At 59.9% G+C, this 22,647-nt stretch overlaps 1 protein-coding gene across 2 annotated transcripts; it reads right to left on the minus strand.

Moving 5' to 3' along the window:
* Positions 1-972: 972 nt before the first annotated feature.
* Positions 973-16,622, minus strand: CYP26B1 (cytochrome P450 family 26 subfamily B member 1; the record flags this gene model as incomplete). Of its 2 annotated transcripts, XM_080814423.1 has the most annotated exons (6): positions 973-1,365; positions 1,739-2,023; positions 3,482-3,637; positions 3,910-4,185; positions 12,651-12,875; positions 16,419-16,622. In XM_080814423.1, 6 exons carry the CDS (start codon positions 16,620-16,622, stop codon positions 973-975), a joined length of 1,539 nt encoding a protein of 512 aa, XP_080670549.1. The 2 variants fall into 2 exon arrangements, with proteins under 2 accessions (XP_080670549.1, XP_080670550.1); XM_080814424.1 differs by lacking the exon at positions 12,651-12,875.
* Between the last annotated feature and the right edge of the window lie 6,025 nt (positions 16,623-22,647).

Here is a 22,647-nt window from a genome sequence, read left to right on the forward strand (position 1 = left end):
ACAGCATCATTCGCAGAAGTCCTGCCCTGGACAGCTGGGATGGAGGCTAGGGGACAGACGAGAGGCTCGTTCCAGTCCCCAGGAACGCCAAGATTCGGTTATGTCAGTGAATAAATATGGGGGGGAGGGAGTGGCGGGGGGCAGGGGTGCGGCCCATGAGTCAAAGGCCTTGGGTGTGTGTAACAGGGGAGCAGGATGGGCTCAAGGCTGCCTGGCAGGAAGGTGGGGACGTCAGTGCGCATGCCCAGGGCCACCAGGGAACATGCTGGGAGGACAGGGCCTGGAGCTCCTTTGCCCCAAGGTCAGAAGAGAGAAAAAGTAGCAGCAATAGGTAATTTCAAATGTCCAAACTGACAGAGGGGTGGGGCCCCTCCAGGCTGCTTGCAGCCCACCCCCGCAAGCAAGGGTGACCTGTGTTCTATTACCCAGGATGCTGTTCTTTGGCAGCCACACAGGAGGGACATTCCACCAGTCTGGGTCAAAGCCGGAAGGGGGGTGGTGCTGAAGAGAGAGCCAAAGGGGGCCCCTCCTTGCGTCCCTCCCCCACATCAACCACCTGCCCTCAGACTAAAAGGGTCCAAAAGAAATGGAGAGCTGGGACCAGTTGGGAACATCACAACCAAATGCTGCAGCTGAGCCACTGACATTTAACACTGTAACGGGCATGCGGAGTGCCTGGCCCTGCCACTTCCCCCGGGGGCTAAGCCCGTGGGAACTGGAGGGACTGGGTAGAAATAGGAGCCAGGGGAAGGGCTCTTCCCCTGGAAGGATGGGGCCCTTCTGGCTTTGGGTAGGGTTTGCCGGGGTCGGGGCGGGGGGGACAGGGGAGGGCAAGGTATGGGGGCGCCGCTCCCCCTTCCCCAGGTTCCCGCCCCCTCCCCCACACAGGTTTCAACCCTTCTGGTGCCTCCCGCCACCCCCGCCACCCCCCAGGCCTGGCTTGGCTGAGGTGGGGGTACGGGCTAGGTGCCGTTAGACTGTGGCACTCAGCATGGCCTCCGTCTCTGGCAGGATCTTGTTCTGGTTAGAGTCCAGGCCAAAGAATTTGACGCTGAGGCCATCCACAGGGTGCAGGACAGGGACCAAGGTGATGCGGGGAAAGGTCCGGGTAGCCAGCTCAAAGCGGCTTGTGCTGGCCAGCTCCACCGCCAGCACCTTCAGGAACAGCTTGGCCAGGTGTTTGCCCAGGCAGGTGCGGACTCCGCCGCCAAACGGGAGGTAATGGAAGCGGCCATCCTTGTCTTCACTCCGGGCCTGACCGAAGCGATCTGGGTCGAACACGTTCACGTCTTTGAACACGGGCGCCGTGTCGTGGGTGTCCCGGATGCTATACATGACGCTCCAGCCTTTGGGGATCTGGAAACCCTGGAGGCAAGAAGGGGGGGGCAGGAGTAAAGGAAGGTGGTGAGAGCCAGAGGAGGTCTAAGAGGGCCAAGGAATTCCTACCCGCCGGCCCCCCAGCCCCCTGTCCCCAGCTGTGGTCCCTCAGTCCTGGCCAGCATCCCCTCCCCTGCCACAGCCTGTGAGTCCTCCCTCCTGTTCACAGATGTCCACATGCATATTCCCATATGACAGCCCAGTCGGCTTCATCTGACCCAGCATCTGGGGCCGGCTCTCCCCCATCCCACTGCGGCACCCCGACAGGAAGGCTGGTCTTTCCCACGGGCCAGCGCCCACCCTCCCCAGGCAGTGTTCCCACCAGGCCCCAGAGCCCCAGCCCTGCAGGGCCCAGCCTCACATCGAGCTCGAAGGTCTGCAGCACGGTCCGGTAGCCACCGGAAATGGGTGTGAACAGGCGCATGACCTCCTTGATGACGCAGTCCAGGTAGTGGAGCCCACTGAGAGTGTCGAGGCGCAGCGTGCCCTCGCAAGGGCAGCCGCCACTGTGCAGAATGCCCTGGGCCCGCAGCTCCTCGCGCAGCTTCTCCAGCACGGCCGGGTGCTTCAGCAGCTGCATGATGAGGGACGTGCTGGCGCTGGCCGTGGTGGCGTAGGCTGCGAAGATCAGCTCCAGGGTCCCGTCCTGCAGCGGCAAGCGGGGATCCAGGCTCAGCCCCCCTCTGCCAGTACCGGGCCCCCTGTCATGCCCCAAGGTTATCTAGCTGCAAGCCTCACGTTGCTGTAGCTTCAGGCCACAATGGATACAGGTCACAGGGCCAGTCCCCACGCTGGGCAGACAACATAGCTGCCACAGCCTAGGGCAGAAGCACTAGCCTGGAAGTCCCTTGGGATAGATAGGGCCGCTTCTCACTCACTGCTGGATTCCAGAGCCTGCCAGAGCAGGCCTCATCAGGGCAGTGAGCTCCCAGAAGGAAAAGAAAAAGTCCCAGGGAGCCAGGCCCTGTGCGGGCAAGGAGGGTGGGTCTGCCCCTGCGCTTTCTATCTGGCAGTCCCAGCCCCTTCCTCCATCCCCAGGACATTTGGTGGGAGGGCAGGAGCATGGATGGGGTTGGGGGGCAACCTGGGACCACAGCCATGGGGACCTGTGCTGGGACAGCAGTGAGAAGGCTGAGGGGAGTGGGCCCCCAGAAGACTCAGACCCCACCGGGTTTCTCAGGAGAGCAAGACATCTGGGCACTGGGAGCCCGAGGGCAAGGTCCCAGCAGGTCATCTCGTTCTGAAGCCTGTATTTTACAAATGAAGGCCCAGAGAAGAGAGGGAAGGGACCTGAGTCCCTGACTTGCCAGGCACCACCTATAAGCCATAATACTTCTTGTGAAATGGGAATGTCATTGGAGCTCCTCCTGGCTCAGCAGGGGGAAAGCCAGAGTCAGACCAGGGGTAAGCACCGACAGGGAATGGAGAAGTCTGCGGTCAGAGCCCCGCGGGAGCGACAGAGTCTAGACAAGGATGAGTTAACGAATCCCCCTCAGGTGGGGCACCCAGCCCACAAAGGGGTGGGCAGAAAGTCCTTCTTGGAGCCCAGTGTGGGCCATCCTGGTGCTGGCAGCCCAGCTGGGCTTAACCCGTGACCCGCAGGCCGGGAGAGAGTGTCAAGTGTTACCAGCTAAAAAAGGCTGGTGGGAGGGGAGGAGACCAGAGTTAGGTCAGAACCTCCCTGCTCTTCCCCCAAGGGCTGAGGCTGCCTTTCTGAGGACCATGAAATGCGCTGAAATGGTGACTATTGAGGGTGGAAGGGGATGAGGGGATCCACAAAGCAACTGACACAGAGTCTGTCCTGAGGTTCCTAGAGGCCAATTTTCAGCGTCTTCGCTGTGGGGACCCACTCACTCCCAGGACTGTGTGCACACAAGCTGTGGTGGGGGGCAGCCCCATCCATTATGGCTGTTTCTTGGCCTCCCCATCAGACCGCCCACACAAAGCAGGCTGGGACACAGCCTCTTTACTGGCTGCGTCCCCCCAGCCCCAGGTGGGGCTGGCCACCACCGCCACACAGAGACAGTCGCTGTGGGAGGGGAGCAGGATGGGCAGAAACAGAACCTGGGGCACTCGTGCCACCCACTGGGAAGGCCGCCCCCACCTTCAGCTCCTGCATGGTCATCTCCTTGCCGTGCTCCTTGCTGCTCTCGATGAGGATGTCCAGGGCATCCGAGTAGTCCTTGCCCTGGGTGCACTGAAGCTTCTCCCGGATCGCCTTTTCCAGGCCCTTCTGCAGGATCTGCCTCGCCTGAATGCCCTGGTGGGGGAGAAGGGGGCGATCTGGTCACCAAAGACAAAAGGTAGGGTCACCAGAGGCCCCCTCCCAAGGACAGGAAGGGCAGGGAAGGGACTCCTCTGAGATCTTCCCATCTAAGCTGCTGAGACCAGTGGGTGAAGGTTCCCCTGCCCCACCCACAGCACTTCTGCTGACGCTTGCTCTCTGTCTGTGTGACCGGTGAGTGACTGAGTGGTCAGCCACCCTCTCCCGCAGGTGCCCACCTCCTCTCCTCCCAGGCCCTGGGGGCTCACCCGCCGGTAACCGCTGAAGGGCAAGTCGACGGGCAGGGAGAAGACGTTCTCCACAAACTGCTGGTAGACTTCGAAGAGATGGCCCAGGTCCTCTTCTGGGATGCTGAAGCCCAGCAGCACCCGGATGGCCATGCGGAAGGTGAGCTTCTGCGTCTCCTGGTACACGTTGATGGCCTCCGGGTGGCTGCTCCAGGCACGAAGTGTGTCCTGGATCACCAGCCGGATCTTGGGCAGGTAGCTCTGCAGGGCCTCGTGACTGAAGATCTTGGAGAAGACCTGGAGGGCAAGGGGGAGTTGGGAGGAGCTCGCACCTGCCCACGCAGCCCCCATGGGGCTCCACTGAAGCATGCACCCAGGACTGCGGCCACAGAGACGCTGGGTCCTCACCCCAACCAGGCTCCACTTTCCACCTCCAGTCACAAACCCCCGCTGGTGTTCCAGCTCTGAACCCCCTCCTACTGCCTGCGCCTTGGGGCAGAGGCAGGGGAAGGACAGGCGTAAAGCACAACGTACAGGCACTTCTATTCTAAGTCGGGACCTTCCGTGTTGCTCGCAGAGGGATTGGGAGCTGTCCTCTCCTTTCCTGACCCTCAGAAAAGCATGAGCTGCACACAGTGGCAAAGCCCTGGGGACTACGCAGCCCAGCTGCCAGTAGGTCTACCAAGGAACTGGCCCTCCACTGCAGGGACCCCTTCCCAAATTCCCAGGCAGAAGTGCCCAGGAGGAGTGGAACACAGGTGCGTGGACTGGACAAGGAGGTGCAGAGCAGTAGGTGGCTCGTCTCCTCTAATGGAAGAACAAGAGAGTCTGAAACTAGACTGCAAGCAGGACTCCCCGAGAGCCCCCCACCCCCATCACCAAACTGCTCTCAGTCCCTGGGAAACACCTAATGGGTGGAGACCCTAGGCAGTCTATTAATAGATGTGCCATCAAAATGTCTTCAGTGTGGCAGAGTCTGGAGGCAGGGGGACGGGGGCAAGATTTTCCACCCTGAAAGACCACAATACCAACCAGAAGCCCTTTTAATTCCTTGCATCTCCCTGGTCCGTTTTAAGTAGCTGGCGAGTCCCTATTTCCACCTTCTCTGCTTTCCATCCTCCTGCTTCCTCAGTAACCCTCTCCTGCCCCCTCCTTACCCAAATGCCCCAGCACACAGTTTCATGCTGCTGCCCAGGGAGGACAGGAGAGGGGAGGACATGAGTTTATTTACTGATACCTCTGCATGTCACTCATAACCAACATCCTCTATCCACCCCCCCCAACCAGAGGGGCCACCAGAGCGAAGGGGGCCACCCCCATCAACACCAAGGGAAAGGTCACTGGGGAAGGCAGAGTTGGGAGGGACAGCACAGAGTAAGGAGATGCATATTCCCCCTGCTCCCTGCCCTGCCGCACACAAACCACACACACGCGCCCGCCCTCCCCTCCCGTCCCCCCAAACACAACCACCGCACAAACTGTAAATGTGAGAATTTCCCCTGCAGTCAGCTCGAGGAGGAAAAGGTAACATTTTCCTGGCCTCAGCCCTGCATGGCTAATGGGAGGGCTGGTTTGCAGAAATAACAGAGCTGGCCCTTCAGTGGCCCAGCCAGGCATTCACAATAGCACTTTCATTCCCAAATTCCCGGTGGGCAGATGGAGGGAGGGAAGGAGGCCGGTGAGGGGCAGAGAAGCCAGTGCTGTTTGGGGCTGCTCCCGCTATTAAGGGACAGCTGAAATGTAGAAGGATGGGAAGTGGCCAAGGGCAGCCCAGGTCTGGATGGGTCACTCACACCTTGCTCAGCAGCGGAGGTCCCAGGAACTTCCAAGGGAGACTTCAGCCGCCACCCCCCTTCAGAGGAGGCTATATGGATATATGGGTATAGACGGGGCTCTCTGCTTCAGCACTTCCTCCTTGGTGTCCTTAGAATGCCAAGTTCAGCTCCTGATCGGAGTCTAATGGGGTGGGAATGGGGCCTCATCCCCAGAGCCCAATGCTGGCTAACCAAGGGCCCTTACAAAATAGTACGTTGCTCATGGGGGAGGAAGAAAGATACTCTGTGGCTCCCAGGCCTCGACGGGGAGACTGGGAGTAGGGGCCGGCAAAGATAGGGAGGTCACACCTGGCCTAGAGGAGGACTGCCAGGGAGGGGACGGGGCAAGGGCTAGCCAGGGCCCCCAGCGAACAGGAAACCCAAGCTCAGAGATGGGCATGTGGAGGTGGCAATGGGGCGGAGGCCACACAGACCTAGATTGGTCAAAGTCCAAGCCAGCTAGGCTCTACAGGGCAGCAGGGTGGTGGGACAAGGCAGGCTGGGGACCCAGAGACCTAGGTTTTAGCCCCAGATCATACACCAGTTTACTGCAACACTATGGCCAAGTCATGCCCCCTGCCTCAGCTTCCTCACGTATGAAATGGTGAGGAGGTGATCTTTGTGGCTCCTTTCAAGGTACAGAGCCCATAAACGCCCATATCTAGGTGTCCCAAAGTAGATGCTGTCCCCTCAAGTCACCTGATGCCTACCAGGCCCCCAAATATACACCCCACGCAGGCTTCAGTGACCCAGGAAGGGTTCCCAGGGTCACCAAAGGAGGCTCCCTGAGGACCACCCTGCACTCTCAGAAGGGGCCAGACAGGACCCACCCACAGGCCCTGCCCAGCCCTGCCCTGCCCCAAAGGTTACATTCCCTGCGCCCTCTAGTGATGACCAGCTGAATCGCTCCTTCTCAAGCTTGGGGTCCAATGAGGGCAGGAGGACGGAAGGAGACTTGGGACTGAGTAGACGGACTCCAAGGGTGGGGGATCCATGTGTCACCTCCAGGTAGTCAGGGGTCCTGAGCAGGAGCTGGAATGACCCCAGGAAGCCCTCTGTCATCCTGCACCTGAAGGCCTCTGGGCTGGGGCTTCTGGAAAGGTCCAAGGCTCTTATCTCGACCCAGGCCCTGACTCACCAAGGGCAGCCAGCAGGTCACTGTCCTCTCTGGGGCTCAGCTTCCCCAATGGTTTCACGAAGGGTCTAACTGGACTTTCTTGGGTCCCTTTCCACCTAGCTGTCCTGCCCATGATTCCTCTCAGAGCCCCCCGAGGCAGAGAAAATGACCACAGAAGCAAAGCAAAGCAAAACAGCAGGCACTCTGAGTCAAGGGACTCCGCTCAGAGGTCACGCCGTCCATGCCCCTGCTTCCAGCCCAGCTATTCCCCAGGCATCGGGGCCTCCCAGGCACCAGGAAAACTCCAGGTCCTCATCCCTGGGTTGGTGCCCAGAATTAACAACGAGGACACTTCCCACAGCCGAGGCAGCCCAGAAACCACCACCCACCACAAAGGCCAGGAGGAGGCGGAGGTGCTGGCCCAGAGCAGAGGGAGGCCTGGGCCACATCGGGCGGGTGGGGTCAGGAGTCGGGCACATGGGCAAGTGCCCAGCTGAGCCGCTCAGTGTGAAGAGAGGAAGGGTTCCCAGCCCCCAGAGCCGTCTGCCCTGACCACAGCTGTAATAGGAGCCAAAGCTGCTTTGTTTCCCTCTGGGGCTTCCCTAGGAATTCCCAAAAGTGAGCCAAGAATGTTGGACAAAGGTCATCGGGAACCAGCTTGGGCCCAGGCAAAGCCCTGCAGAGGGAGCAGCAGGTACGGACTTCCCTAGGGTTGGTGCCCAGGGAGAGAAGGCAGAGCGTCCCAAGAGGACCAGGACCTCCCAGGCACAGGCTGGGCTCCCGGCTTAAAGGCTGTGCTTGGAAACCCTCCACTACCCCCCATCAGCTTCTCCAGCAAAGCGACTAGCCCAAGGGCCCACTTCCCTGGTTCTCTCTCAACCCTGAGTGGGAGGCGGTGGGACACCAGGGGGGCTTGCCAAGGCTCCAATTCTCCATAACTGTCTCTACAGACACTTGCCCCTCCTGTCTCTTGCACCACCACACCCCTGGGAGGAGAGCGGCTCACTGGAGCCCCAGGACCCTGGGCTCTGACTGCTCAGCCAGGTGCCCTCCCCCTTCTCAGCTGGTGCCTGTGGATGGACAGATGGACAGACAGCCTCTGGACAGGCAGTCTTGGGAGTCAGAAGAGCCAGAGCAGGAACCTACTCCTTGGGCCAGTGAGTCAGACTGGGAGGAATGGAAGCGGGTGCCTGGGAGGGCGGGGGCCCGGGCGGGCTAGAGCCAAGCTGCCGGAGGAGAGCCGCAGCTTCGGAGTGGAAAGAGTAACAGAGGGCGGGCTGCACGGCGGCAGCTCTCTGCAGGGCGCACGGGGGATGCCGAGGTGTATATTTTATACCCAAGTAAGGGGGAGCACGAGAGATAGCGTCATCTTCCCAGGGGCCTGGCATTTCCACTGGGTCTCGACTTCACCCTGGCTGCCTCCCGAGCCAATCCCCACTCAGCCACTCTGGCAGGGAGGGGCCGGCCCAGACCCCCCAGCCTGTGCAGAAAGTGGAGGCCCAATGGGGAAGGGCCCTCCCAGGGTCACAGTCCTGGCTGTGACTGGCCACACCCACCAATGGCCCTGAACCCCATCTCCCACCACTCCCCAAGCCCCACTGAGCCACCATGTACCTGTCCTGGGGCTCTGAATTTATCTGAGAGCCCCAAGGGGACCCTTCTTTATGGCCAAACTTCTTCTCAGGAGAAGGCCAGCTGTGTGGCTCCTCTGTCCCTGCTTCGGCATTTCCCACCCCTGGAAGGACACCCCCAGCTCTGGCCCTTCAGCCTGGGCAGCCTGAATGGATACAATGGTTGGCACAGGGGGCTCAGGGCCAGAGTAGACCCCAGCCAAACCTGCCCACTCTCTGTCAAGGCCAGAATTGTCTCCCAAGGCTGGAAGAGTGAGCAGACGCATCAGCATCACAGCCTTGGACCCCTCCCTGCCCTGGGAGGACAGAGAAAGGAGGGAAAAGGGAGGAGACAGACCCTAGGCCTAGCCAGAACCACCCCCACTACCCCCGCCCACTGCCTGGCACCAGGCGCATGGAGGGAGGCACCCACTCTCAGGCACTCTGGTGGCTGCCTGGCTATGGGCTCCCTCCCACATTGACCTTCAGAGAGATCCGCTCCCGCCACCCTCCCCCTCAGCAGTCCCTGCACCCACTGGCTGGTGCTACAGTAACTTTTGAGTGAAGGACTTCTTGGGCTGGCAGAACAAAGGCTCTGTGCCTATGCCAGGGCGGCTGGGCAGAGCTCTCAGGGGCAGGGCTGCCTGGCTGGGCCACCCACCTTCCTAATGCAGGTGGGAGTGGCTGCCCTGGGCTGAACCAGAGGCTGTGCACAGGTCCCAAGGCCATCAGGAGCCAGGCTGGGCTGGGCTCCCTAAAGACCCCAGTTCTCCTGGTTCTGCCCTCCTGCTGATGCACTTCTCAGACTCTGCACCCCAACACACACTGCAGGATGGACAGGGTTTCTGAGAGAAGTGCAGTGATCCTGAGCCTGCCTTCCACCCCCGCCCCAGACAGAGCCCCAGGGCCAGACCCGTGAGGGCTGGGATGTGCGTAGACAAGGCTTCTTCATCCTACCTCCAAAGCCTGGGGAGCTGTTCCCCCACCTTCATCTTGGGTTCAGAAGTCCCTGTAGCCAGGAGTCTGGGTTGGAGGGGCAAGAGAGCCATGCTGGGAGTCCCTAGGACACCAGGAATCCAAGACTAAGTGCATCCTCTGGGATGTTCTCCAGGTTTGGGGAAGGCTACTGTCCGAGGCACCCTGAAGCTGTTGGCCTCCCATTTCCAAAGGAAAAGAGGAAATGCCTGATTCTGGGGTGTGGGGCTGTGCAATGGGGATTCTAGAACCATCTCCCCTCCCACTCCTCCTCTGTGTCTCTGACAACCTCCTCCTACCACCCTCCTTCCAGGGCAATTCCCTAGCCTCCCCCCACACAAAGAAGGATGACATCCCTTTCCCATTCATCAGAGACACCCCAGGCCCCTGGGGGGAGGGAAGGTTACAAAAACGAGGGGACAGAGTCTGGGATGGTGGCTATAGGGACACAGGCCTGGCTCCTCGAGAAGATTTTGTTAGACTGGGCAAGACTTTCTGGATTTTCTCCCTGGCAACCCCAGCCATCTTGGCCCTAGACCACCAGGACAGGCGGGGCAAACACCTGGAGTGCAGCGATGGCTGTAAGGAGCCCCTTCCCAGCACATCTGGTCAGACCTCCCAGAGAAGGGGCGGGCCACCAGGCCCAGTGGAAACAGTGACGCTCCTCGTTCTCCCGCCGGCCAGGCCCCAGCACACCTGGGCTTTACGTCCTATGAGTACCTCCCAACCAGGCCTGGGCCTGGCCCAGCAGCCTGCTCACCCACCAGGTCCCCGACTGCAGTGCGGACTGGATCAGGCAGTGTGCATGGCATACCCCCGACCCTGGCCAGGCTAGGTCCGCTGGGCACTGGGGTCCAGCAGCCTGGCCATTTTTTCCAGGATATAAACAAGCCCTGAATGTTCTCTTCTCATCCCTCCAGCTAGACTCTAATTCTTGAGGCAAGGACCAAGTGTCCCACTTCTGGGTCTACCTCACCCAAAGCCTTCAATTTGGTTCAGTAAACCCAAGTTGCTGGGACATGAATTAGAGAGATTTGGGGGAAAGTGCCCTTTTGTCCACCCCTTTCCCACAGGCCCCAGACACTTGCTACAAAGCAAGCACACACTAGAACACACAAAGAGAGGGCCCCTGCAGCGGGTTCCCAAGCCTCTGTCAGGATGAACTGCTTTCTGTCTGCTTCCTATCCCCCAAGAGCTAGAGGATAGGGTGTCCCAAAGAGAGAGACCATCGAGGACTCTTCTGTGGCTCTCAGTTTTGGCCCCCGCCCCTGCCCCATCCCCAGCTTTCCCTGGCATTCCTCTGGCAGTGTGCTCTGGGGCATCTCCTTCCCTCCTTCCAGATGGACCATATGGGCCAAAACCATGGGGCTTTCCAGGTGGGCCCTCCCCACCTGCAGACACACAGCCAAGTCAGGAATAGGGTGGGTGGAACCACAAGGCAGCCCTGCCCCAAAGCCCTCTGCACCCCCAGGGTCTCACAGTCTGGTCCTGATCCAGCCCTCCTTTTCCTCCCAGCACCTCCTCCCTACCCCCACCACCAGCTCTGGCAATCCTATGTCGGCAGGACTAAGTAAGGCTCCGCTCTGGCTTCATGGCCTAGAAACAACTCTTCCCGGTGTTGCACGCCCTGTCCTGCCCTTTCTTTGCTTTCTGACCTGATTCATGTCTCTCAAACTCCCAAGCCTCAGTGTCCCCTTCTGTGAGAAGGGGACAATGACTGTTTTCTTGTCAAAGTCTCTATAAAGATAAAATGAGGAAGCAGACAGTCCTCCGAGCTGGGTTTCTGAGTCTCAGGCTGTCTCCTCACTCTTTGGAAAGGGGTTTTTGCGTGGAGCCCTAAAAACTAAGAAAAAATAGTGTCGAACACATTTTATAAGCCCCCCCCCCCAAGCTGAGCCTATAGTCCCCTTCCAGGCACTTCCCATCTCTCCTCTTCCTGCTCTAGTGAGGCACATGGGGGAAGACTACTCTAGAAGCCCCTTTCCAGTCCCTGAAATCCGTGCTTTACGGGAGCAGGAGCGGGGCGGGGTGTGTGTGGGGTGGTGCCTCCTCCATCGGATTTTGCCTCCTTTTGTCTGCTATGGAAAACTACTCATCGCAGGCCGTTCAAAGACATCAGATACTCCAAGATGAATTCCTACGTTCACAAAGACCTCTTCACATAGACTTCTGGAGGAGGGAGCCGCTCACCGTTGCCCGCCCCCCTCCCACACTCTGCCACTGTTCTGGGCAGATCTGAGGCTGCCTCTCTCTTTCCTTAAGGTTTAAAACCTGGATGAGTCCTCTGACCCAGTGGAAAACGGGGAGGGAGGGGAGGTCGTGCAGCGCCCCCTCACTGGCCGCCTGAAGCTGGCGGCCCGCCGCCCCGCCCGCTGGCGGCCCAGCTTTGGGGTTACTGCAGTTCAAACAGCATGTGCCGCCCGCGCTCAGAGCCGCGGCGGCGGCGGCGCAGCCCTGGGAGGGGGCGGGGAGGCTCGGTTCGCTCGGTGCGCTCTGGCTTGCCTCCTCCGCGCCTCTTCCAGGCGCTCGGGAAATCCACAGGATAAACACCCACTTTCTCTTCCTCTGTACGGGAGGGGGTAGGTGCGCTCTGATCCCCCGCAGCGCCTCCGCTGCTCTCCCACCCTTCGCCCTTCCTCAGCCGTCCAGACCTGGGCGGCAGTGCCCCAAACTTCGTCTCCCGCCACCTCCACCTTCTCCCCCGCCCCGCCAAGGCAAGGCCGTCGTGCACGGGGTGCTCCGCTCCCTGAGCCTGCCCGCGTCGCCCTTAAGGAACCAGTGGCAGAAAGGCTAGGTTTGGTTTTCCAAAGATCGGTCTTCTGTCCTCAGAATTCCCAAGGGAAAGGGCGAAAAGGGGAGCGGGGACCACCATCTGCCCTTATCTTTTCTCGGTTTTGTGGAGTACGCGAGGACAGGAGTTGGATGCCCTCCTCCCTGCATGTTTGAGCTCTGTCCAAACCACCTCCCGCAACAGCCACCAATGGGCCTGGCCTGGTAATGGGAATGGCACGGCGGACCGATAGCGGGGGCAGACCTGGAGGAGGCCTGCGGGCTCTGGATCCCGGACCGCAGTCGTCTAGGCACGGGACTGTGGGATCCTCTAGCATGGTGTGCAAATGGGGGGCACAGGTTCCGGTGGAACTGTCCCCCGGGGCTCAGCAAACTCCTTACACCGGAGACGGGTGCACGGAAGAAGAGGGTCAGAGCAGGGCTGCGGGGCTCTTAGCCAAGAGAGAGAGCTCTTACCTTGCGCTTATTGCGGTGGATGTCCCCGATGGAGTTAGCCACCGTGTTCGGGCCCAGCAGCATGCGCGTGCTGCGTGGCCACTCAGTGCTCACCAGGTGGTGCTCGCCCATGAGGATCTTGCGCACGTTTTCTGCGCCTGTCACGCGGATCAGCGGCCGCCCCAGCAAGTGCGTTTTGAACACGTTGCCATACTTTTCCCTCCGCGACGACTGGAAGCCGGAACCCTGCGGGAACCGGGGAAGAGACCTCTCTCAGGGCGTACATCTCCGGATGGGATGTCCCAGAGGCCCAGCCTGGAGGGCCCGCGGCGTGATTCAGCCCAGGCCACCAGTCCCCTGTCACCCCACCACCACCAACCACACACACACACACACACACACACACACGAAGGTTTTATTTTTCATAGCATGCACGAGAACTGGGAAGTAGGGCCTAGAGGATAATAAATAATGCAAGAAGGCGGGAGGCCCGGGGCACCCCTCGGGAGGGTGTTTTTTGGTAATGACTTGCGGGACGAAAAAGGTATCCCGGACGGCGGGATCCGAAGCTACAGCCTCCACCCCCCTCCTCTTCGCTCCCCCGCCTCACGCTCCGGAGACTCTCGGAATAAATATTTCCAGGCTCCCGGCCACGGGCTGGCGAGACCCCGCGGGGTGGCCGCAGGCCAAAGATTATTTATAGCGGTGAGCGGTCCGTGCCCGGAGGCAGTCACTACAGAAGGGGGTTGGGGTTTCCTCCGTTCTCAGGGGTGGGCCGCGAAGGGACCCGGCGTCCCTCTAAGGGATCTGCAAGGTAGGGTCACGGGGCCGCGAGCCGCGATTTTCCTAATGCAATCTGCCCTGGGAATAACTGAGGAGTTTCGTCGCCGCACTGGAGTTTGGAACCGGAGCTCGGAGGAAGGCGCTTCCCGCGGGGCGGGGCAGGGCGGGGCGGCCGTCACAGGTAACCGGATCCCCCGCGGCGGCAGCGACGGCGCGAGCCCGGGACGGCTAGGCCCCGGCCCCGGCCCGGCGCGCGGTGGAGCTGGCTGAGCCGGCCCCCGAGCGGGTACCGGAAACCGAGGGGACCTCCGAGGGGCGGGGGCGGGGGCAGGGGCGTCCGGCTCACCTTTGACGTAGGCGCTCGCCACCCCACCCCGCGTTAACCCTTCTCCCGCCGGGGCAGCGCCCGGTGCCAAGGGGAGAGGAGCCACCTGTCCCGCACTCTTGCTTGGCCGGCAACGACGTGCGGATGCGGACTCCAGTCCTACGGAGTCCTGTACCCCGAAGGCACACCTCGGCATCCCCTTTTCCCGGGTTGATCCCTCTGCTCACTTCCCTTTCTTCTACGGAAAAGTATTCTCCAGCTAAATGTGAACACACCCAGCACCGCCGAAAAGTGACTCTGCAGAACCCGGAGCCCTAATCACTTTTCCACATGTGCCTCCGGCCCCGGCGCGCGACAGGGAACGAGCCCAGAGCGGCCGCGCCTCCTAGAGGGGGGCTGGGCCGCGGGGGACGCCACCCCACTCCCAGGTTGGCGGGTCGGAGAGAGCTCCTCCACCCCACCGCAGTTCTAGACGGCGTCTTCCCCTTTAAGAGAAATCCAGGCGAGGGTGGAGGTGCGACCGAGGGGGGGGGTGAGGAGCGGGATTCCCTCCCTCCGTCTGCTATACCCGTCTCCCTCGCTCCGTCTGACTCTCCGTCGCTCCTCTCCTTCTTTTCCTCTGTTTTTCTTTTCTTTCGACACAAAAGTTGGGTTGTGAATTTTCCGAGGTCGCCGCCGCCTCTCTCCCGCCGCCCCCCTCCCGTCTCTGATCTGCCTAACTATAATTAAAGTGCGTTTTTTTGTGGCATTAATAAAGAGTTATTTGTCCGCCGTTTCCACGGTCTTCACAAAGAGGACTTTCATAGGGGCGGCCGCTCGGGCCGCGAGTCCAATTTATACAAAAATGTTGTATTTTTAGCCCTAGGCTCTGTTTAGATGGCGCACGGTGGAAACGGAGAGCCCTTGGAGGTCTCCCCGTAAAATCTGATAAATGACTCCAAAAAAATAAAGCTGGGATTCAGAGGGCTCCCATTAACCCCTTCAGCGCTCTTCTACAAGCATCCCCCCATTTCCCTCCCACGGGGGAGTCTAGGGCCCTGCGGGCTAATAGAAGGGGAGGCGTAGGCCTCGTTCCCTTTCCCCAGCTTCAGTGCGTGTTGGGCACGGAGCCCCAGGGGCCCTTGTGGGATTCGGAGAAAAGGTCAGGGGGATGTTCAGGGTAGCAGAGAAAGGTCAAGAAAGGGGGGGGCGACAGACCACGGATTCCGCAGATTGGCTCTAAGGAGACGGGAGCTGATTCCCGCGTGAGTTATTTTATTTCCTAAATTCTCGGCCAAAAGCCTAGACCACCGTCGCTGTTAACTCTTTAAGTGTGGTGGTGGCATGGGAGAGGCTCTGGGGACTTCTTTACGGAGGGTAGCCCTATTGGTTAAAGCGAATCCCACCCCACTGCATGAGCATCCCCAAAAGAGATGGGCCGATTCTGGAACTTGGGAAGACCACAACCTAGAGGAACCGCGCGCCCCCCTCCTCGCCCCAGCTCCGCTGTCACTCCGCGCGGGGCGGGGCCGGGCAGGGTGTCCGTGTGTGCGCTCGCGGATTGCACGCTTCTGTTAATTTCAAGCCATGCTCTCGCACTTCTAAACCCACAGGTCTCTGCCGTCGCCTCCCGCCTCACCTCACCCTTGCCGGGGTTGTCTTCAGGACATTCATCCTTCTCTTAACTCCAACCAGCATCCTCCGGACAAACACGTGTGTTCACCGGAACACAACACACCTCCCGCGGTTAACCAGAGGCGCCCCCCGCCCCCCCCCCCAAAAAAACCTGCTGTGTATCAAGTTGCAAAAGCGTTTGTCTAGCACTTGAGGAGGTTAATTCCAGGTTAATCTCCCCATTACTTACCTGAGTCTGGTCCCCGACGCACCCACCCCCATTATCACCAGCAGTATGCGGTTGTGTGGCGTCTAGCAACACACACACACACACACACGCACACGCACACACATGCACTCTTTGGATCTCATACACCAATCCCAAGTTTCTCTCCCCTGCTCAAGTGTCCCCACCCAATAAGTAAATAGACCCTTTTCCTTAAAAGCCAAGAACCCTCTGGTCTCGGGCTTCTCATCTTCCTTGGGTTACCTCTTTCCTTCCCCACCACTAAATACACACACTTTCTTGGACTGTAGACCAGGGAGGTTGTACCTAGCGCAGCCGAGGACGCGGCGGGAACACAGCCGGGGTCTTAAGGGGGCAATTCTGGCTGTCATTGCCTCCTTCCTCTCCCCGACTCAATTTTCGGGTCCCAGTGATACCTCCCAAGCCCCGGCAGCCGACGGCGACAGGGGCCTGGAGCGAGAAGGTGAGGCGAAAGCTGCTCACCACCCGACTCCCCCTCCGGCTGGCATCGCGCGGGGAAACCCCCGGACGGTCCACGCACCCCTGCTGGGTCGCCCGCGACTGGGGAAAGTCAATCTTGGGAGCCCTCCGAGTCAATCTTGGGAGTCCAGGGACCTCTCCTATCAGCCCCCAGAATTTGCGCATCCGGCGCCAACGGGCTCCGAACCACGCCGCAGGCGGGCAAAGGAAGCCCCGGCTGCACCCGCAAAGAGGAGCGAAGGGGCGGGGCGGGGACCTGTGCCTTCAGGCTCCCGGCGCCCCCTGGCCGGCCCGCGGCTCCAACCGCCCGGCGCTCGCCGCTAGCGGACCCCGGAGAGCAGCGGAGCGAGCGCGCCCTTACCTGTAACAACCAGTGGCCGGTCTCTCCGATGAGCGGGAAGCCCATGGAGCCTTTGGGGATGGGCAGCTTGCAGCTCTTGTCGCGGGTGGCAGCCCAGCGCAGCTGCCACAGCTGCTGCGACACGGCCAGCAGCAGCGTCACCGACACCAGGCACGCGGCAAGGGTGGCCAACGCCGACACCAGCTCCAAGCCCTCAAAGAGCATGTTGGCGGCCGCTCGGGGGATTGGCTGTGCCGGCCCGGCGGGGGAGGGGAGGGCCGGATGAGAAGGGACGCGAGCGGCGGGGGAGGGGAGGCTGCGGCCGGGGGTCCTGGCACCTCCAGCCGAAACAGAGAAGGAGGAAGGGGCCGAGGGAAGGGGAGTGGAGGCTGCGAGGGGAGCGGAGAGAGGGAGGAAAAAAATTGCCTAAAAGAAGAGAGAGGAGACACGAGGCGACTCGGAGTGTAACTTTGTTTGTTTGTTTGTTTGTTTGTTCCCTTATAGCGGGCTTAGGGGCTGCTCGAGGGGTGGTGAGATGAAGCCGTGAATCAAGCTGGTGGATTAGCTCTCCCCGAAACCATCACACTCGGAAAACTTTGGAAAACTTTGTCCAGCGGGAGCCTCTCTCGTAAGAGCTATCGGAGAGAAAGTGCGATCGATTTGTCAAAAGTTCTCCCCTCAAATTCCTAGGTGGAAAAAAAAAGGAAAAAAAAATTTCTGAATCCAAAAATTCCAAAGAATCCAGAAACTTTAGGGGTGAGGGGGAAGGCTCCCCAGCCGAGGCGAGTGGAGAGGCCGGAGCCCAGCGTCCCTGGGCTGCCCCGGGCGGCGCGCCGGAGCCGCAGAGCAGCCGCTGCACCCCCGAGGCGGGCGCGGCGGGCGAGGCGGCGCGGCGGGCGCTGCGCGGGTGCGGAGCCGGCGGACCGCAGCCGGGACGGGACGCGGCCGGCGACAGAGCCCCGGGCGGGCGCTGGGGCGGCGGCGGCGGCGGCGGCGGCGGCGGCCGGCAGGCGGGCGGGGTGAGGCGGGGTGGGGTTGGGGGAGGAGGTGAAAACCCGAGCTGGGCTATTGTATCAATTAAGAAAAGGCAATCCGTCCCGGGACGCGGTCTCTCGGTTCTGGAGTTGCTGCTGGGGGAAGAAAGGGGGGAAAAAGAAAGGAAGGCAAAAGGAATGAAAGAGGGGGGAAAGCAGGAGGCAGGATTTCAGGGCTGGTGGTTTTAAAAGCTTCTCTCAATGTGAATTTGAGTCCAAAGCGAGGCGATGCGTGTGTTTATATAGAGGCGGGAGGCTGCGCCGTGGGCGCTCCGCCAGCCCGCCCCCCCCACCCCCACCCCACCCCACCCCACCCCACCCCACCCCCAAGCCCCCCTCCCGCATCCCGCCACCCCACCCCCAACCCCCCCCCCGCGAGCTCACAAAGCCGGAGGCGTGGTGAGAGGCCGGCGGCCGGAGCGTGTGAGCGCCCGCCGGCCTCCCGCCCCGCCCCGGCCGCCCGCCGCCCGCCGCCCGCCCGGGACCCACTTGTAGCCGCCGCAGGATCAAACTCAGTTCACCTCTCGCCTCCTCTTCCTTCTCGCCGGCGTCTCGCTGAGCCCGGCACCTACAGACGGACGAGAGGAGACACACACACATACACACACACACACACACACACACACACACACACCGTGCGCGCTCGCACAGTGCCCGCTTGGCTGCTAGGCTACTTCCCTCCCTCTTTTCCTCCCTCCTGGTCCCCGGCCCCCTCCTCCCGCCCCGGGCAGTCCCGTGTGGGCCGTAGCCCCAGAGACTGAGGTCTCCGCCACACTGCCCCTCCATTGAGGGCCACCGAAAGCCCCTGGACCTGTGCTTGGGGTCCCAAGCTCCAATCCCGCGGAACCCTGCCGGCTCTTATCTCCCGGGACCCCATCAACCCTCCCAATTTGCCCCCTCCCGATTACTCCTAGCCGGGGTCCCCAATCCCGGATCCGGGTATCCCCAAACCTCGGATGCCAAGGTCTTTCCGCCACCGCTGCCCCCCACTCCTCCGCGCAGATGTCTCTCATCCTCCAAGACTCCTATGTTCCCCTCTCCCCATCCGCATCCAGGGAGGCTCACGCTACAGCCCTTCCTCTCGGACCCCCTAACTTTGTAGTGCCCTTCGCCCCCCGCAGCGTCGGAGGAACCCCAGTGCCGGTCCCGGTGAGTGTCCCGCCAGGGACAAATGCGGCAGCCTGCAGCCCCGGCACCCGGAGGCGGGAGGAGTCGGGCACAAACGTTCATTGATACAAATGAGTAAATAAACACGCTGGGAGAGCGCGGCCACCCTCTCTGAAGGGCCGCAGAGGCCCCGGCGCGCGTGCCTGTGCGAGGTGTGCGTGTGGCCCGGGGCCGCACCTGTGTGTGCGCGCGCGTGTCCTCGGGTCGCCCCGACATCTGTGGAGCTGGGTGGTGTGTCTGCGGATCTGTGTGTTCTCTCTGGAGCTATACGTGTGTCTGTGCATCCGTGCATCCGTCTGTCATCTGGCCTCTCCTCCTGCGTGTCTGTGATACATGGAGCTCCGCGAGCCAAGCCCGGCATCATCTAGCTAGTGCCTGGCTCGCCCTCTCCCGTAGGTCCTCTTTTCCCCCAGCCCCCTGGTGTCTGTCGTTCACTCTCCCGCACTCCCAGAGCAGAAGATTGGATATCCCACCTTCAGTTTAGGGTGGTGTGTGTGTAAACGAAACTCGACTCCCCTTTTAACACCTCCCCTGCACCCAGTACGTGTTCTATTTTAGAGTTCACTAGAAGAGAATGTGTGTGAGCGTTTAAGGTGCGAGCATATGTGCTGTCCCTCCCTGTATGAGCGCTTGGGAGGTTGAAGTGACGGCGGAGATTTGAAAGCTGGTCTCTCGCTGCTAGAGCTCTGTCATCGCGACTCTCACTCTCTGCCTTGGAACCCCACCTGGTGGACAGTTGGAGTACTACAGATTCACGGGGGAGCAATTCCTGGGCCTCCCGCCCGCAATCTCCCTTCAAAGTGGGAGATCAACCCTAAAAGGGCCGTCCTGCCAGCTCCCAGAGGGCTCCTCTCCACTCCACCCCACCCCCACCCAATGCCCTCAGATTTCCATTCCAGGCAGCTTGGGGCCCAGGTATTCACAAAGTTCCTGTCTGCACTACTGTGGCCCCAGAAATACAAAGCTGGAGCACACCCTCACAACGGGGAGGTCTCACAGGACAGTCCACTGGACTGGGCACTGGGGAGTGGCGAGACCAGCGCCACCTCCCTCTCGGCGTGGGGTTGAAGCTGGGTGAGAATGGGGCTGGGGTGCAATCTTGAGGCCCCACTATTTTGAAGAGCCCTAAGACTCTAGCCCAACCCCCAGACACAGCACTGGTCCCAAGGTGGGGAAATGGCCAAGATGACCTTGGGGAACCCACCCATGGAGACCTCCATCTCTGAAAGGATAGATACACACACACACACACACACACATATCTGTGAAATGATGGACACGCAGCCTTACTGAGCTACAGACAGATCCACAAATAGTGAGCACACACACATATGTAGGAATGCTTGGGCACTCAGAGAATCATCATTAACAAATTCACACAAATTAACAAATTAACAAATTCACACAACACCCACCTCCCAGCCGGCCTCAAAAGTCCACAAGGGCGTCTGCTCTGTGGGGATCACAGCCCCGGAAGGCATTGCTTTCCCCCTTCCCTGCCCATACTCCCGGAGATGACTTTTGGGCACTTTCCTCCTCTCCTCCTGTTCTGCCGCAGAGTGGGAGTTGAGAGGGGGCATGGGGAAGTCATTCTGAGTCCTTTTTTGCTCAGCCACCAAGTGGGGTCCTGGAGAATGTCCACAGGGACAGCCCGGCCCCACAACAATAGTTGCTGGATTTCCTAATTGGAACCATCTCTTTTGCTCAAATCCCCAAAAGCACTTAGGACAAAAGAGAAGAAAAGTCATGGTGGTATAATTTTCTAAGACATGCCAGAGATGCTGGGAAAAGTAGGAACGCTGGGTCTGTAGGGCAGGCTGGCCAGGCAGGGCCAGGACAGAGAAGGGTCAGCAACCATCTTCACCAGTTGGATTCCATCCCAAGACATTCCTTCATCCACCTCACATGGACTTCTGACCCTGGCCCTGGACCTCAGTCTGACCCATCACCCCGACCTAAAACAAACCCCTGTGCCTAATTTCCAGATCGACCCTTAATCCTGGTCACAGATCGACCCTGCTCCTGGCCCCAGACTGAATCCCAGTCCTTTCGAACGTCACCCAACCCCTCCTTTGACCAAAGGAATGTGGCTGGCCCCTGGCAGACTGCCCCAAAGGTGGGTCACAGCTCAACCCGTGAGGCTCAGGGAGCAGGAATGGACTATGGGACAGAATATTTTTCTCATTCTGGCCTGAGAATGATCTACCCCCTTCCACCCCTGTCAGCATCCATCTTCCTACAGACTGGCGGCAGCTAGTATCTCAAGGAATCCTGCGGACTCTCCCCTGACACGCCCCCCCCCCCCCCCCCCCGCCTCCCGCAAGCCCTTCTACAACCCTTTCCCCTGAGGCCACACCCAGCCTCCAGCTACTGCTTGTAGGGCTCAAGGCCTTGGCTCACAGCTTGTGTTTCATATCCCTGTGGGCCTTCAGGCATCTTGAAATCAGTCAGAACAGACAGGGGATCTGTCCTGAGGATGCTGGTTCAAATGGAGTTCTGGATGGATGCACTTGGCAATGCTTGGCAGAAGGGGCGGGGAGAATATGGAGGTCAGGCTGCAGACACTCAGAATATGCACACGAAGGGCAGGGCACAGCCTCTGGACCCTCTCTCTGGGCTCAGAAAACATCCATCCACAGGGGCAAATCGGCCTTCATGCCTGTTCCTCATCAAGGCACAGAGCTCCCAGGAGTGTCCCAGAATTTCTATGCCCAAAGGAAAGGAGGCATTGCACCTTTCAAATCCCTTCTATGTTCACGGTCTGTAGAGCCCACAGTTCTCTTTGGCTGCGCTGTTTTGGTTTCATCTCCATACAGCCCCATGAGATAATACTCTTTTTAGGTATTAGTTATACATATTACTTTTTGTACTAATAAGAAAACTGAGGCCCAGAGGACCCCCCCCATGCCTACTGTACTGTCCTACTCTCTCTTCCCCCAAGCAAGCACGCAGCCCCATGAGACCTGAGATCCTATCCCACATGGCAGCTGTCTCTTTGTTTAACGTGCATTCTGACCGTGAAAGCTGACAACAGAGTCGTCAATTTTATATTCAAGTTTGCATAGTTTTGGCCTGGATTTTCAAAAACTTACACTTATTTACACTTTCTTTTCCCTAAAACTGCCTCTGCTTCTTCCAACCACAGCCAAAGGAGAACGGTGACCAGAGAACAGAGACCAGGAGGCGTTGGGCAGGACACAGAGATGGTTTTTAGGGGTCTACACTGTATGTAAGGTTTTCCAGGTCTCTCCCCTGGACCTGGGTAGTAGCTGGAGGGATAGAGCTCAGAATTTGACCTCACGAAGTCCTGTCTGCTCTTTGCCCCATTCTGTCTTGCTGGCAGGCAGAAGTTCTGAGAAATCAGCTCTCCACTCCCTCTCGACCCTCCCCAGGCCTCAGGTCCTCATTTCATTCTAAGACCTCTCCGTGGCAAGGCCCCTTTCCTGAAAAACCCCAAGTCCAGCGGGGAAGCAACCTTCTGTTTCCTTCCTAGGAGCTGTGTAGGAGAGGTCCCACCCTGGGACACCCGCTCCTGCTCAGATTCATCCCTCCACCACTTCTCTGAGATCGTAGGAGAAACTGCTACTCCCATGTGTGCCCCTTTGGCCCTGGATCCAAACTGACAGCCCCAGATATTCATCCCAAAGGCCTGTTTGTCTACCTTCTCCCGCTCTACGCCCTCCTTCCAGAACAGGCATGCCAAGGCCGGCAGTGCCCCTCCGGAGCCCCATCCTCAAGGGCAGTTTAGAGGACGCTCCCTGACTGTGCCCTGGATATTCTGGGGGTGGGGAGGAACCCTCTTTGTCCCGGGCTGCTTAGGGCTGGGGAGTCACTCCGGCTCTGCTTGAAAATCACCACGGTGATATGATTGCTGCCTTCTTAGAACCCCAGGAGCTAGATCTTCCTCCATCCCCCTTCCTTGCCTTTTCAGACGACCTGAGGCTGTTGTTCAGAACATTTAGGACCGCTTTGAAACCGTCACCTGCCAGAGTCCCACCCAGCCCTCCCACCTCTTGGAGGGCGCCGTCCTGCCATTTGTGATGCTGTGG

This window comes from Martes martes (assembly GCF_963455335.1).
Source record: "Martes martes genome assembly, chromosome: 9".
NCBI lineage: Eukaryota > Metazoa > Chordata > Mammalia > Carnivora > Mustelidae > Martes > Martes martes.